This window comes from Eucalyptus grandis, chromosome 3 (genome assembly GCF_016545825.1).
Source record: "Eucalyptus grandis isolate ANBG69807.140 chromosome 3, ASM1654582v1, whole genome shotgun sequence".
Classification (NCBI taxonomy): domain Eukaryota; kingdom Viridiplantae; phylum Streptophyta; class Magnoliopsida; order Myrtales; family Myrtaceae; genus Eucalyptus; species Eucalyptus grandis.
The window spans coordinates 5,976,638-5,992,523 of NC_052614.1; the positions used below are offsets into that span (position 1 = coordinate 5,976,638).

At 38.1% G+C, this 15,886-nt stretch overlaps 2 protein-coding genes across 13 annotated transcripts in view; one reads left to right on the top strand and one right to left on the bottom strand.

Moving 5' to 3' along the window:
- The window catches only part of LOC120291297 (2-carboxy-1,4-naphthoquinone phytyltransferase, chloroplastic-like), a 44,063-nt gene extending 30,254 nt beyond the window's left edge, over positions 1-13,809 (top strand). For 4 of the 12 annotated variants that reach the window (XM_039308490.1, XM_039308489.1, XM_039308492.1 and 1 more), the window contains 10 exons: positions 10,219-10,450; positions 11,201-11,304; positions 11,922-11,993; positions 12,088-12,226; positions 12,422-12,528; positions 12,609-12,708; positions 12,791-12,829; positions 12,905-13,015; positions 13,151-13,216; positions 13,369-13,809. In XM_039308490.1, the coding sequence (XP_039164424.1) occupies positions 10,219-10,450; positions 11,201-11,304; positions 11,922-11,993; positions 12,088-12,226; positions 12,422-12,528; positions 12,609-12,708; positions 12,791-12,829; positions 12,905-13,015; positions 13,151-13,216; positions 13,369-13,503 (1,105 nt within the window). In that variant the 3' untranslated portion in view covers positions 13,504-13,809. The other 8 variants (XM_039308487.1, XM_039308488.1, XM_039308483.1 and 5 more) reach the window with 8 other exon arrangements.
- A 457-nt stretch (positions 13,810-14,266) lies between these two features.
- On the bottom strand, positions 14,267-15,466 carry LOC120291590 (acetyl-CoA-benzylalcohol acetyltransferase-like). Its single transcript, XM_039309240.1, has one exon. It carries the CDS (start codon positions 15,464-15,466, stop codon positions 14,267-14,269), a length of 1,200 nt encoding a protein of 399 aa, XP_039165174.1.
- Between the last annotated feature and the right edge of the window lie 420 nt (positions 15,467-15,886).

Sequence of the window (15,886 nt, forward strand, 5' to 3'; positions counted from 1 at the left end):
TTAATACACCTCACGGTCTGGCTGCTCTTCATATCTTAAACTCACAAGATGAAGAATGTCATTCGAACACTAGTGCTAATACATCATATGACTGATAATCCAGGTGCAATTCACATCAAATCAATTAAGTGCTTTTCCTTTGGTTTGACCTTTGTTCAATATTTCTTTACCAAAAGAAAAGCATTTAATTCTATCATTACTCCATTTCTTTCGTAGTAAGATTAACTTGAAAAACAAATTCTATTATTACTACATTTCTTTACCCTTTTCTTTTGGTTTGAACTAGTGGGGTCCACCTTATGGTAAAGATCATCAATAGGTCTTAAGTTTTTCAAAACTTCTTCAGTTTATTTAAAAGTCATCTTAATCAACTTATTTAAAGAGATCCAACACCCTTAGGTCACGACCTTTCTCGAGGTAAACCACCAAGAGAAAGATAATAGATAACTACAATGGGTACGAATGGTAGCACGGGCTCTTTTAAGCCTATACCCAATGCAACTTGGGATTTCATTTAAATTTTCCTTATTAAACTTACTTTTTCAAGTAACCACTAATTGCAGGTCAATTAAACATCCAAGCAACACACAAGAGTTTGCCTTACTTTCATGAGCTAGATAGATACAAGGACTTGATTAAACATCCAAATAAAACATAGGAGTTTGCCTTACTTTCACGAACTAGATAGATACAAGGACTTGATTGTGCTAAATTACTCAAACGTCACTTCGGTACATCTTGTATTTATTTTGAAAATATTTTGCTTGCAATCTTTGTCGGTTTTATCCTATGTCATTAACATGTGATATATGATTATGCAGGTGCACAAAAAATAAAATAATACTCAATAATTAAAGCAGTAAATAAATTATGAAAAATATGAAGAACCTGGATGCATGAGCAAACATATGCTAAATTGCGTTTTGTCCATTGAAACGAGGTTTTTGCGAACTACAACTCAAGAAACAAATAGACAATGATATGCAAAACACATATAAAATGCATTATGCATGTTTACATATAAATCGACAACTATTTATCAAAGCTAATTAGTATGTAACCATACTAATCTTTTGGTATCTTCTCATTTAAATGCCATGATGAATATGCAATTAACCCTAAAATACTACTGGCTGAAATATGCATGTACTACGATGCAATGACATGAAAATCCTAATTAGACTAAGATGCCTTAAATGAATGATATAATTAAGGCAGGTTCACATTACTTAGTATGAAACCCAAAGAACAAATGCCAAGCATGCTAACTGACATGATCTAATGCAATATGATACGACATAACTTAAATTTCTAGATGACATGACGTACATAATCTTAGCAAACATGTATCCCTAAAATACTAATGACATGCACGATAGATATTAAACCATATGCAATGCATTAATCCTGAATGCAATAAATATAAGATGCCAATCAAAATCAATTCCTAACACGTGGCTTACTAAATGACAAGCAATATGAATACTATAGAGCTAATCAAGAATCAATTGTGTAATTAAATGCAATCTACGAGTGACATTAGTGAAATATTTTCAATTTTCTTTATGAATTAGAATGATGACCAAAATTGACTAGGAGATAACGTGTATTAATTTAATCCTGTTCATGCATGAGCTGAACTTCATGGTTTCCTAAATTACTTCATGAATTCTAATGCATCTAATGTATTAAATATTAAATTCAAAAACATGAATATAACCTAAAATATGCAGCATGCATGAATATTTGATAAAAACGTAAAATCTAATGAAAGTGCAAACTGTTTGATGGAACAGCAACATGGGCGAATAACCTCAGGAATTTCAAGAATTATTATTATGCATTAATGCTCATGAAATTTCTACAATACCATTTAAGAATCATCAATATCTATAAAAAGATGCAATAATTACTAAATTTTGATATTATAATGCAGAGGTAATATTCTTAACTAATTCTAGATGCAAATTACAATATGCCATGCATGAATATTAAAATTGAGCAGATCTTTCGGCTCAAAGTTCCGATGGCTCAATTTATTTCATGTTTAATGCAAGGTATAAACAAAAGGGAATAAAAATAAAATAAGGTTCAACAACTATAGGTTTGACAATCAAATCATTGCATAACATCAAATCTAACCAATTATTCATGCAATTACTAGTCTTACCTTAATCAGGACTAACCTAGGGACACCAAGGAAGGATTCACAGCTAAGGGATGGCCGTGGAACTTGAGGAGCCGCCGGTGAGCAAAGATGTCCGCTGGTGAGGGAATTGGAGAAGAGTTGGTATAGTTAGCAGAGGTGTTAGCTGGGTTCACTCCTATGTGGAGGAGGCCCAATGAATTGCAAGCCCAAAAAAGGGCTTGAGCCAATATGATAAGTTATATGATGAAATATGATTTCTCACTATCTATATAAAGAGGTAGCCGCAAAAATGGAAACGGTAACAAGAGAAAAAGAAAAGCAAAAAATCTGGGGTTTGTGGCAATATCTGATTTACATCAAGCTGGCGTCGGAGGTCGATCCGTGGTCCGATTGAGCTGAAATTTTGTCATCATGTTCATGGCGCAATCTTATCGAATCTAAACGGTTTGATTTTCGTTTGAAGCTCCATACATCAGGTTTTTCGTGGATTGATCAAAACCTACGTTTTTGGTCAGATTTATCCTCGAGCTCTTGTGAAATTCATGTGTATTGCCAAGAATTATGTTCTTGAGGTGTTTGCTGCTATGTACCTCTAGTATTTGCTAGAGAAGAACAATTTTATTGATAGTGAAGATTTTCGGGTGGATTCCGATCCCATGGTTTTTTATCTCCTCACATTGAGGAGGTTTTCCACGTAAAAAAAAAAAATCGTCGTGTGTTCGCATGCTTGGTATTTATTTTACTCTACTATATCTATTCCTATTAGGTTTACACAAGAGGGGAGATTATTTTATTCCGCTGCGTTGATTCGATATTGTTCGAATAAATACTGTTCTCCCATCAGAGTGGTATCAGAGCATCAGGTTATTGCTTGATTTTTCTGCCTTGTGTTAAACAATGGAAACGAATATGAGTAGAATGGTTACACTAAATAGTTCAAATTATCATATTTGGAAAGGGAAGATGGAAGATCTTTTATATGTGAAAGATTTTTATTTGCCTGTATTTACTGAGGAGAAACCGGAGAATAAAACTGATGTTGAATGGTCTATATTTCATCGTCAAATGTGTGGTTATATCAGGCAGTGGGTAGATGATAATGTTTTGAATCATATTATTGAGGAAACACATGCACGCAGTTTATGGGATAAGCTCGAACAGTTATATGCTCAAAAGACTGAGAATAATAAGTTGTTTTTGATAAAACAGATGATGGCTCTAAGATATCATGATGGTACTCGTTTGACTGATCATTTAAATTCTTTTCAAGGAATTATAAATCAGTTAGTTGCGATAGGAATCACATTTGATGATGAGATACAAGCACTATGGTTGCTTGGTACTTTGTCGGACTCATGGGAGACGTTCTGAACATCTTTGTCTAATTCTACCCTAGATGGTACAATTACCATGGATTTGGCCAAGAGTAGTATTTTGAATGAAGAGATGAGAATGAAGACACGGGGATCGTCCTCTTCACATTTGATGCCTTGGTTGTTGAGAAAAGGGGGAGAAGTGAGTCTCGAGGTCCGAGAAATAGAGATAAAAGTCGAGACAAAAGCAAAGGCAAGTTGGATGATGAGGGGTATTGCAGCACCTTCAATAATAGTCAATGGAAGCTCACCAAAGGTCTCTTGTTGTGGCTAGAGGTGAAAAATATTCTTCGTTATACATTATGTAGGCAAAGTTGTCCATAGACAAAATTAATGCAGTAGATAGCGAAGATGTAGTTGAATTATGGTATAAAAAGCTCAGTCACATCAGTGAGAAGGGTTTGTCAATATTGGCTAAGAAGAAGCTCCTTCTAGGATTGAAAAGTTCAGCGCTAAAATAGTGTACTCACTGTTTAGCAGGAAAACAGAACAGAGTTGCATTTAAAAGCTCCATTCCTTCAAGAAAGTCAGGTATATTGGATTTAGTGCATTCTGATGTTTGCGGTCCTATGAAAACAAAATCACTTGGTGGCTCTCTTTATTTTGTTACCTTCATAGATGATTTTTCAAGGAAAATTTGGATTTATACCTTGAAAACTAAAAATCAAGTGTTAGATGCTTTTAAGCAATTTTAGGCTTCAGTTAAGAGACAGACTGGAAAGAAATTGAAATGCATCAGAACTGATAACAGGGGAGAGTATATTGGACCTTTTGATGAATACTGCAGACAACAAGGTATTCGACATCAAAAGACACCTTCCAAGATACCTCAGTTAAATGGCTTAGCTGAGAGAATGAACAGAACATTGGTTGAAATGGTAAGATGCTTACTTTCACAGTCAAAGCTACCTGGATCTTTTTGGGGTGAGGCTTTAAGTACAGTTGTACATGTATTAAATCTTACTCCATACGTTCCTTTAGAGTTTGATGTTCCTAATAGAGTTTGGACAGGCAAAGATATTTCTTATGATTATTTGCGTGTCTTTGGGTGCAAAGCATTTGTGCATATTTCCAAAGATGAGAGGTCTAAACTTGATGTGAAAACACGACAGTGCATATTTATTGGTTATGGACAAGATATGCTTGGCTACAAATTTTATGATCCGCTTGAAAAGAAAATTGTAAGAAGCAGAGACGTTGTGTTTATGAAAGATCAAACAATATAGGATATTGAGAAATCAAAGATGATTTCAGCATCACAGGTTAGTGATAATCTGGTTGATTTAGATCCAGTTCCTCTTACAAATATTCCTACACAGGTTGATGAAGAGCAACAGGAAGTCAATGTTCCAAATAACGCACATGTTCCTGAACATGTTGAAACATATAATAATATTCCAGAACCATAGGCTCAATTAGATGTTCCACTGGATGTTCCAGTTTGGAGATCCGTTAAAGACCGACGACCTTCCACCAAGAATTCTGAAGATGAGTATGTATTATTGACTGATGCAAGTGAACTAGAGTGCTATGCAGAAGCAATAGAAGAAGAGTACAAAAGCAATTGGTTTGATGCTATGCGAGATGAGATGCAGTCACTTTATGATAATCATACTTTTGAGTTGGTGAAGTTACCTAAAGGTAAAAGAGCTTTGAAGAACAAGTGGGTATATAGGTTGAAATAAGATGAACATACTTTACAACCACGGTACAAAGCTAGATTGGTTATTAAGGGATTCGGTCAGAGAAAGGGTATTGGTTTTGATGATATATTTTTTGCAGTAGTGAAAATGTCTTCTATCCGTGTGGTACTAGGCTTGGCAGCTAGCCTAGATTTGGAAATTGAGCAAATGGATGTTAAAACAGCCTTCCTACATGGTGACTTGGAGGAAGAGATATACATGGAACAACCTGAGGGTTTCAAAGTGAAAGGGAAAGAGGATTATGTGTGCAAATTGAAAAAAAGTATCTATGGCCTAAAACAAGCACCGGTGCAGTGGTATAAGAAATTTGCGTCAGTTATGATAGAACAAGGCTATAAGAAGACTTCCTCGGATTACTGTGTGTTTGTCAAAAAAAATTCTAATGATGACTTTATTATTCTCTTGCTTTATGTTGATGATATGCTGATTGTTGGAAAGAATGCTTCAAGAATTGAGTTATTAAAGAAGCAGTTGAGCAAGTCTTTTGCCATGAAAGACTTGGGCTCGGCGAAGCAAATTCTTGGCATTAGCATTACCCGAGACAGAGATGTTAAGAAGTTATTTTTGTCGCAAGAGAAATATATCGAGAAGATCCTTCAGAAATTTTACATGGACAAGGCTAAAGTGGTTAGTACTCCTCTTGCTGCCCACTTTAAGTTAAATATGATGCAAAGTCCTACAATTGATAAAGAAAAGAAAGATATGGAAAGTGTTCCATATGCTTCAGCTGTAGGAAGCTTAATGTATGCGATGGTATGTACACGCCCAGACTTGGCGCACGCAATTGGCGTTGTTAGTCACTATTTATCAAATCCAAGCAGAGAGCACTAGAATGCAGTGAAGTGGATTATGAGGTATCTTCGGGGAACTTCAAATTTGAAACTCAAATTCGGGACCGGGAAAATTGAGTTAGTTGGATACATAGATTCCGACTTGGTAGGAGATATTGATACTCGTAAATCTACTTCTGGTTATTTGATTTCTTTTGCGGGTGGAGCTGTATCATGGAAGTCAAGATTGTAGAAGTGTGTTGCACTTTCTACAACCAAAGCTGAATTTATTGCAGCAACTGAAGCTAGTAAAGATATGCTATGGATGAAGAAGTTCTTAGAAGAACTTGGGTTCAAGCAAAAGAGGTATGTGCTATTTTGTAATAATCAAACCGCAATTCATCTTGGTAAGAATTCATCTTTTCAATCTAGATCGAAACATATTGATGTTAAATATCATTGAATAAGAGATATTCTAGATGAAAAGTTATTGGAACTTGAGAAAATTCATACGGATCATAATAGCTCTGATATGATGACGAAGCTTGAACATTGCCGATTGATAGTAGGGATGTTGAATCCCTCCACATTGTCATGATGGGGAGATTTGTTAGCTGAGTTCACTCCTATGTGGAGGAGGCTCAATGAATTGCAAGCCCAAAAAAGGGCTTGAGCCAATATGATAAGTTATATGAGGAAATATGATTTCTCACTATCTATATAAAGAGGTAACCACAAAAAAAAGGAAACAAGAATAAGAGAAAAAGAAAGCAGAAAATCGGGGTTTGGGGCAATATCTGATTTACATCAAATTGGTGTCAGAGGTCGATTTGTGGTCTGATTGAGCTGAAATTTTGTCAGCATGTTCGTGTCGCAATTTTATTGAATCTGAACGGTTTGATTTTCGTTTGAAGCTCCCTACATTAGGTTTTTCGTGGATTGATCAAAACCTGCATTTTTGTTCAGATTTATCCTTGATCTCTTGTGAAGTTCATGTGTATTGCTAAGAATTATGTTCTTGAGGTGTTTGCTGCTATATACCTCTAGTATTTGCTAAAGAATAACAATTTTATTGATAGTGAAGATTTTCGGGTGGACTCTGGTCCCGTGGTTTTTTATCTCCTCATATCGAGGAGGTTTTCCACGTAAAAAAATCGTCTTGTGTTCGTGTGCTTGATATTTATTTTACTCTACTATATGGATTCCTATTAGGTTTATACAAGATGTGAGATTATTTTATTTCGCTGTGTTGATTCGATATTGTTCGAATTATTACCGTTCTCCCATCAAGAGGCTTCGGGAACAACAGAGGGGACTCGTAAGGATTGAGGAACTACTGGGAGAGGGTAGAAGTTGCCAGTGCTCAAAGGATTGCCAGCAATGCAAAACGAAGCAGGAGGAGGAGAGAGAGAGAGAGAGAGAGTAGAAAATTTCAGAGTTTCTCTAGCTCTGAATGGGTGCGTGTTCTCATAATGGTTGATGGATGATCTATCTATAGGCTCTAGAGGTTAGCTTAAATTAGAATCAGAGAAATAATAATAGAAATTTAAAGGAATTATGATAATTATATCTAGTGTGCACAATATTGGATCAATGGTCGAGATGAAAATGAATGTATGATGGACGATGAGTTTTAGATATGGTGGGCAATCGAATCAGGAAGATAGGATTGCAATTTAATTCAACGATGTGTGCAGATGGGGAGAGTTAAGCAATCCAAAACCACTGTTGGATAATTGACAATTAAGCAATCAAATCTTATCAATAATGTGCAACACATTAGAGGGAAATCCCCCTTTATGGCCGGCCACTTAAGGGCTTTGATTGTGCGTGCGACGGTTGGTAATAACACCCACAGCGAGGTCATGTGATTAGCATGTGAGAAGTTATAAGTGCAACGCATGATTAGAGGTATGCGCACGGCACATGACCTCGTATGCTAGGCACCTATTCTAGTGTGTGATGGTTCATGGAGATGTAGAGGAATAGCTGTATGAATGGCACATGATCTTGGCACGAGTTTGGCGCTTGGTCGAGTCATGTTCAAGGCGTGTGAGCATTAGTCATGCGAGATGCGCATAGGCCATAAATAAGGAGATGTGGCTGTGAATTTCAGGGGTCGTGAGTGCCCAGGATTTTGTCATGCGGTGAGATGCACTTAGTTGTTAAGTCTAGACCTTTTCTGTCTCTCACAATCCCGAAACCATTTGGGTTACTGTCCGAGACCCTAGGATTCCCATATTTTTGGAAAGCGTATTCTCAAATTCATTGAGCTGACTTTCTTATTCATAGGGCCTAAATATTGAATTTTTCATGATATTAAGCACAAAACTTAATGAGAAGCGGAACTTAGCTCACAAGCTTAAGAGACAAAAGCCATGAGCTTATAATGGCCTAAGAGCTACTCTTGATCATTTCTTAAAGTAAGATAAGTTGTATATTTCTTTCTTCAGTAATTTTTTTTTTTTTCATTTTCCACGCACCCACACACTTATTATTATTACTACTACTACTAGTAGACGATGATGGAGTGATGGGACAATGGATTCTTACCTTTTTGGATATTTTTCTTTTCTTTTCTAAACACCCTTACAAAATTGTGTGATCAATTAATTTTCTAAATTTACCAATAGCATTATATTCGTAAGGAAGTGTTTTTTCTTCCTCCCTTTTATAAGATTTCTAAATTTTATGCAAATGTAAATGAAAATCACGTTTTTATTCTATTTTGCCAAAAAAAAATGGAACCTATTTTATTTCTTTTGCATACGGATAGTCATTTTTATTATACGAATTTTACTCATAAATGACAATTGAAATTGAATACGAATGAGTCACGTGCAAATGCAATTATGCACGTGCACCGCCGCTCTAACGTTATCCTCATCAGCAGACTTGGATTACAGCAGATATGGATATGCTGCTCTCTCTCTCTCTCTCTCTCTCGCCTTGGAGCTCTCTTCGTCCCTGCCCTGTCTAAGCTGTCCCGGACATCATCGTTTGAGATTCTATGGGGCAGAACTAAGAACCCAAACGGTGAGTCGAGCTCTTCCTACTCTTCCATACTTTCGGTTCCTGTTCTGGTCTAGTGCCTCTGTTTTATCATCTTCTTCATCGGGCTACGTTTGCCAAGCGTTTCACCTGGTATGCAAATTTCAATGTGGAATTCATGGGAATGCGTGTCTGCTTCGTATTGCTATATCGAATAGGTGATCTTAAGACAGTTTGTTTTCAGTAGGCAGTCGCAGTTGGAAGAATGTCTCGTGAATGATGCTGATGGCTGCCTCGTTCTGTGATGTCAACCTGGGCTGTGGTCTTCGCAAGCTCCATGACTTCCACTCAATCCGGAATGGGAAGACAAGGTGCCATTTCCTCTTCATTTTGGCTATACACCCCGTGTGGCTGTTGAATTATACTTTTGAAGAAAGTCAATGTGTTTTGCTTCCCATGGGACGTAGAACTATTTAATGTTGTCTATGGATTATCATGTGAGGAATTGGACATCCCTTAGTTTTTGGATGTGAGTGACGGTCTGATGACCAACCATCCTCATCATAAAGGAAACAATTTGGTGCTAACCTTATCCGGAAGGATGTTAGATGCTAATCCTTTGGCCGATCCAAGTGTTGTTATCATGTATAAGTGTAATCCTCCATGACCCGTCAGAGGTAGAGTACTATATACTCTCATATTTAAGTATTATCTCTATTGCAGGAGGGTAGTACTTTCACAGGGGGAAATAGAGTGGCCTTCCATGACTGGAATCTTCCATATTGATTATATGAAAGGACAAAAGCAATCAAATCAGAAGCTTCATTTTTACTGTTTGAATGAACTAATAATGTATCAATGAGTTTTGATCTATATCCACATTGACCAAGAAACTTCCATGGCGAATAGACATTGACCATTCTATATTTGAGTAAAGCTTATGTGATCTACAACTTACTAAATAAATGTTTCTTTGATATGTTGAAAAACTGTGCTCCTCTGTTGTGATTGCGTTGTTCTTTCACTTGGTTACTTCACTACAGCGGGTTCTACATCCACTGCTGTAAAGATAAGAGATACTTGCCCTGCATTATCAGTTATATCTTCGCATCCTTTCATACGTGTCTGTTGGGGAGCAAGGATGTTCTGATTCCACCTGATATGTGCGGAAAAAAAAGGTGGAAGAGCAGATACTAGTCAATTTCATGATGTCACATATGCTCTTTCTGTAGGTCTCATGCACATGCCCAAAATCTATGTTCCTATTCTAAGCAGCATATATATCTCAAAAGACTAGACATTAAGCAAGTGGAAGTCAAGCGAAGATTTAAGCTTCACCAAGTTTCTTCTGGGAAGAATGCTCATAGTTCTGAATTGGCAAAAGAAGATGATATTTCCATGGCAACATTGATATGGAGGGCAATCAAGTTGCCAATTTACTCTGTTGCTCTTGTTCCTCTTACGGTGAGCTTTTCTATACTCCAGAGATGGATTTTTCTATGCTTCATCGATGATTATTTGACACAGAAGCCTCTATTTTGTAGTATTCACAGTCTAGCACAAGCTTGACAAACTTTGTCAGACACACGTAGAATGAGAACTTTCAATAAATGCTGAATTTAGCCAATTTTCTTTTGCATCGGTGCGTCGGAAGTACAGCCTAGAATAATGAGAAGTCGATGGAAGGATGCAGGAAGATGAGGGAACATAAAAGGAGTACAAGTTTTGGTGTATGGTTGCTTCTGTCTGTGGAGATATATATTCTAAATTCTGATGTGGATTTCAAAAAAGAAATCGAGTATATTGCTACACAACCACAAATAATAACCTTCAGAGGGGTCCTTTTCTTACTAACGCTTGTAACCTACAGAGATCTATAAGTTCAGTTAATTCAGTCTTTTGCAGGTCTGTCATAAAAGTAATTTACCAGAAATACTGGGCTTGAGAGTGTCCTTAGGGTTAATGGAACAAAAAATTTTAATGGTGTAACATAATTCTGGCTTAATAAATATGACAGTAATTTTATATGGCCTCCCCTCCCTCTCTTCCCCTGGCTTCTAATATTCCTGTGACATTCTCTGTCCTTGGCTATTTTAGATGAAGTGTGAAGCCCACAACCTTTTGGCAGCCTTTTCAATTTTATCCAGCATGACATTGTTTTACTTTTTTACCTCTTTTGAATTTTCTATTGCTGGATTATATCTTTTGAAACAGATTGGTAGTGCATCAGCCTATCTGCAGTCAAGCACTTTCCCTGCAACGCGTTACTTTGTGCTCTTGGTTTCCTCAATTCTTGTGATCACTTGGCTAAATTTAAGGTTAGTAAAGTGCTCGTTTATCTTGTGTTTAGACTAAGTGGTAAGAAGCAGTTTCACCTTGATTGGATGAAGATATTGCCTGACTCCTCTGATATAGAGTGTTTCTTTTAGTCTGAGAATATCTTATTCATTTTCTAAATTTCATGTCACGCATGAGGCAGATGCTGATTGTTCATGGTTTTTGTTCTGTGGCATCCATATGTGCTCCCTTCTGTGGGAACTGCATTAGCTGGTCTGACTGTCTTTGAAATGATATTTTGTGTGTTAATTGTTTTGTTCCGTGTGTACTCCAGCGCTTTTGGATCCTATTGGCTCATGGTATGTGGTGGTTTATTCATGGACTGATTTTTTCTTGGTCTGGGGGAACTGCGGAGTGATGTCTAATCTAATAATTTGTGCCTGAGTGTCCCTTCCTAGATATATGGCAATCATTTTTTGGGGAGTACATTAACTGCAGTGGTTAAAAACCACCGAGTAGGAACTTCTTCTGGAAAAAAAAAGGGGAAAAATTGCAGAATCTTAAAGCACAAGGGCTACACTCATCATATCATTACAAATTTGTACCACTAGATCCAATTCCATTTCAGGTATTGAAGACCTTACATGTACTTGCGCAGCAATGATGTTTATGATTTCGATACAGGAGCAGATAAAAATAAGAGGGAATCAGTTGTGAACCTGATCGGAAGGTGATCAGTTGACTATTTGCCTCTGCATCCTTTACGTTTCCTATTATCACACATCTAACTGTTGTCAATTGCTTTTCTGTATACATGTTGGCAGCCGAACAGGAACTCTTCTTGCAGCCTATATGTTTCTTGTTCTTGGCTTGATAGGTCTGACATGGGTGTCCCTAGAGGCAGGACATTTACGTGCGATGCTGTTACTGACTTGTGCTATCGTCTGTGGTTATATATATCAGGTAGGTAGTGTGAAGTGTCTTATAAACTTGTACTTTCTTTAGTTGGAGTGCTCAAGCATCTGAGCCGATCTTGTGAGCTTGAAAGTATAAGATTGATGTTCAAAGGGCACAACTTCGTATTTAAAAATTTGATCACCCCTTGATCCATCTTGGAGACTGTTCTTTCACATTTACCCAAAATTGTCTCATCTGCAGTGTCCACCATTTCGATTAAGCTACCATGGACTTGGAGAGCCCTTGTGCTTCGCAGCATTTGGACCTTTTGCTACTACGGGCTTTTACTGGTTAATGGGCAACAACAGGTAATTATACTTGATTTTCGTCCCAAAATCTGCTGTTCCACTATCATGACAGGTGCCCTTTTATGTTTTTCATTTGACAGTAGCGTGAACTATCTTCCCTTAACTGGAACTGTTCTGTGCGCGTCTCTCCTTGTTGGCTTCACAACCTCTTTAATACTCTTCTGCAGTCATTTTCATCAGGTACTTTCGACTTGATCCACAGTTTCTTGAAATTCTCGGGTTCTCAACTTAAGGCTCACTGTCGGTCATTTTATCTTTTCAGGTGGAAGAAGATACGACAGTTGGGAAAATATCCCCTCTGGTGACTTAGTTGTCCCTTGTAGTATGAGGTTTGGTGAAACAAATTCAAACATTAATGCTGCAATTTCATGTGCAGGTTAGGCTTGGCACAGAGAAAGGTTCATCTGTTGTGAAAGTGGCGATCACAGCACTCTATTCTCTTCTATTAACTTTCGGTCTCAGCAGAGATCTTCCCTCTAGTTGCGTTGTGAGTGTCTTGTTGACTGCATATTTCCTAAATCTCTTAGTATCTCATCCTCAAGGATATGTTGAAATAATCTGTGTTTTCCTAAATCTCTTACTCTGTTGTACTAATTTGCATCTTGATGACAATCTACTCCAGATACTGTGCCTTCTGACCTTACCTATGGGAAACCGGGTCGTTAGCTTTGTGGACGAGAATCATGAGGTAAGCAGAGAACATCACAAAAGCTGAGTTTTTTTTCTTTTTTTCTTTGAGGGCAGGTTATTAGCTTTGTCGAATATATATTTTGTGCTTCGTTTACATATTTAAGTAGAAGAGTAATGATGTTCCTTTTTCTTCAAAATGTCATCGTAAAGGACAAGCGATCAATTTTCATGGCAAAGTATTATTGCGTGAGGTTACATGCTTTGTTCGGAGCTTCATTAGCTGCTGGATTGGTGATAGCTAAATTTGTCTCCAAGAGATATATTCCAAGGTTGATCTTAGCCTAAGTTCTCGACCTCGCCTCATGCATCAAGGACTTGATGAGGTACGAGCTTCCAAGCGGAAAGTCACGAAGTACTTGGTTGGGCGCTTGGTTGGATTACGACCATGCGTCAATGTTGCCAAGAAAAGGCCACAATTTTGCAATCTGTTTGTAGTTGTATTAAAGTATGGACTTGCCTTTCTCTGCTAGATGAGCAGACTTAGGTACTAATTCTGTTTACATTTATGTATACAAAAAGGAAACCAATTTATACATCATTCTTAGTTATAATGTGTATTATTAAGTTATCTTATGCATGATTATCGATTGAGTCATCACCACATGAACATGATTGTCGAAACCAATGAGATCATTTGGATTAAACTCCTTGTGTGTCATATAACTTGATGGAAGATAAATGCTTGCTTGACAAAAGATGAAGTATTTTCTATTATTATCCATGGTATTTTTAACTGCCCAAATTGAAATCAATAGACTATTCAAAATGAATATTCAGAATAAATATTGAAAACTCACAATTCATAAATTTAAGCTGACATAATAGGACATGATAACAAAGAAAGATTATCTTTTGGATTGTTATGCAAACCCAAAAGTATTCAAAATTCAGAAAATAAGCAGAATATGACAAAAACCCACTTTTATTAAGAGCATTCCTGGGAAGAAGTGGCTAGGAAGTACAAGCCACAATGTCAGGATCTTGCTTGAAAAGAGCCATCTCATCTTGGTTTAGAGTAATCCAAGCATCAATTCCACCATCAACTGGACTATCCACAAGACCAACCGACCTCAGAGGAGGGCTTGAGTTGCTCACCATGTCTGGCTCCCCACCCAAAATCACTGTCGTAGAGCGGGAATCTACACCAGCTATCGATTAGAATCACGTCTGCTCCATCTCTGCCTAATACACTCACCAATTCCCTGAACGAATCTGCCACCACCGAGCACAACACACCAGCGTCTGCTATCGCGGCGTACTTCAATTTGGCATTCCTATGCGCGTTGCCTAGCTGATTCAGTATTCCATTGAAAGAGGGCTCTGTCTCTTCTACAGCAAGTGGAGTGGTGATTTGAGCAAAGAAGTTGCCGCACGCGTTCGTCGGCGTCTTTAATTGTACTCTTTCACGCAAGTTGATAGCTGTGGAACACACAAAAGGCCTCAGCAGGCCTTTTGTCACGCGATCAACGGTGATAAGAGCCTTACATATCAGCGCAGACACGATTTCCACCCGTGACCTTTGGCTGTTATTAGCTATTGAATCCGATGAGTCGGAAGCATCGGAAGCGGCTTTCATTCTCGACAGGGCTTGGCCGCTGAATTTGAGTCTAGCCAGTGCGAATTTTTTTCTGAAGGGGAGTGTGGGCCATTGTATGAGTGCGGGTTCTTTCACCGGGAATAGAGATGGCAGCTCGAAATTTGGCGGGACTACTTCCTGGATTCCGCTCCGGCATGCTGTGGCCCACGAGTTCATGAACATGGCCATGGTGTACATGTCGCCTATCTTGTGAGAAAAGCGCAGGCTAATCGCTAATCCGCCACAATTGAAGCTGTTCACTTGAACTACGACCAGTGGATTGTTTGCTGCTGGCGGCGGGAATTTCGACAAGCTGTTAAGAAGGTCATGGTCAAGATCTCCCTGGAGGAGCTGATCTAGAGTGCCATCCACTTTGGCTTGGATAACTTCCGCTCCTTGGTCGTTGCAGTCGATGAAGAGCTCTTCTTCGACGTACCGACCGGCTAGAGGGTAAAAGAGGGCTAGTGTTTCCGAAAGCGACTCCTCCAAGCGGTGAAGCCTCTGAAGCGTATGGATCTCGTGCGTACTTTCGCGAGCTCGATAGTAGTAAATGATGCCGGCATGTTCAGAAAATAAAAGGTCGTCAATGAAGGACAGGCCGAGCTTTCGACTTTGATTCGGCGTCGGAGCAGATGGCTCGACCAGTTTCTTGGACTGTACTTCGACCATCATGTTTGATACACTGTCAGATCGCTTCGGTACCCGTTTAGGTATTTCAACGGATCTTCTTCATGCACACCTCGAGGTTATGAGCCAGAAAAGAAGAGAACACAGAGTCTGAGTTTATTGCGGAGGAAATGTGTAATTCTCACTGACCGTCATTACCGGCTGTGCCGACATCTTTCGGTGCAGAGGCATCAAAATGACGTAAAGGTCCTGTAAACCCCAAGAGCCGATTAATCTCATGCTTTTGGCTTTTGTTGGTTATTCTAACTCGAATAATTTGCACGTGATTCGTGAGACTCGAACAAGCAATGAAATCATACAAAAATAAAAGAAAATTAATCAAGCTAATCGAATTTGAAAAGAAAAAATTGAATCCAGATCACATAGTTCTAAAATGTAAATTTGTGTCTCCAACAGCAATTTTGG

Excerpts from the sequence above, each read along its gene's own strand:
- LOC120291590 (XM_039309240.1), bottom strand. The coding sequence starts at position 15,466 with ATGATGGTCGAAGTACAGTCCAAGAAACTGGTCGAGCCATCTGCTCCG.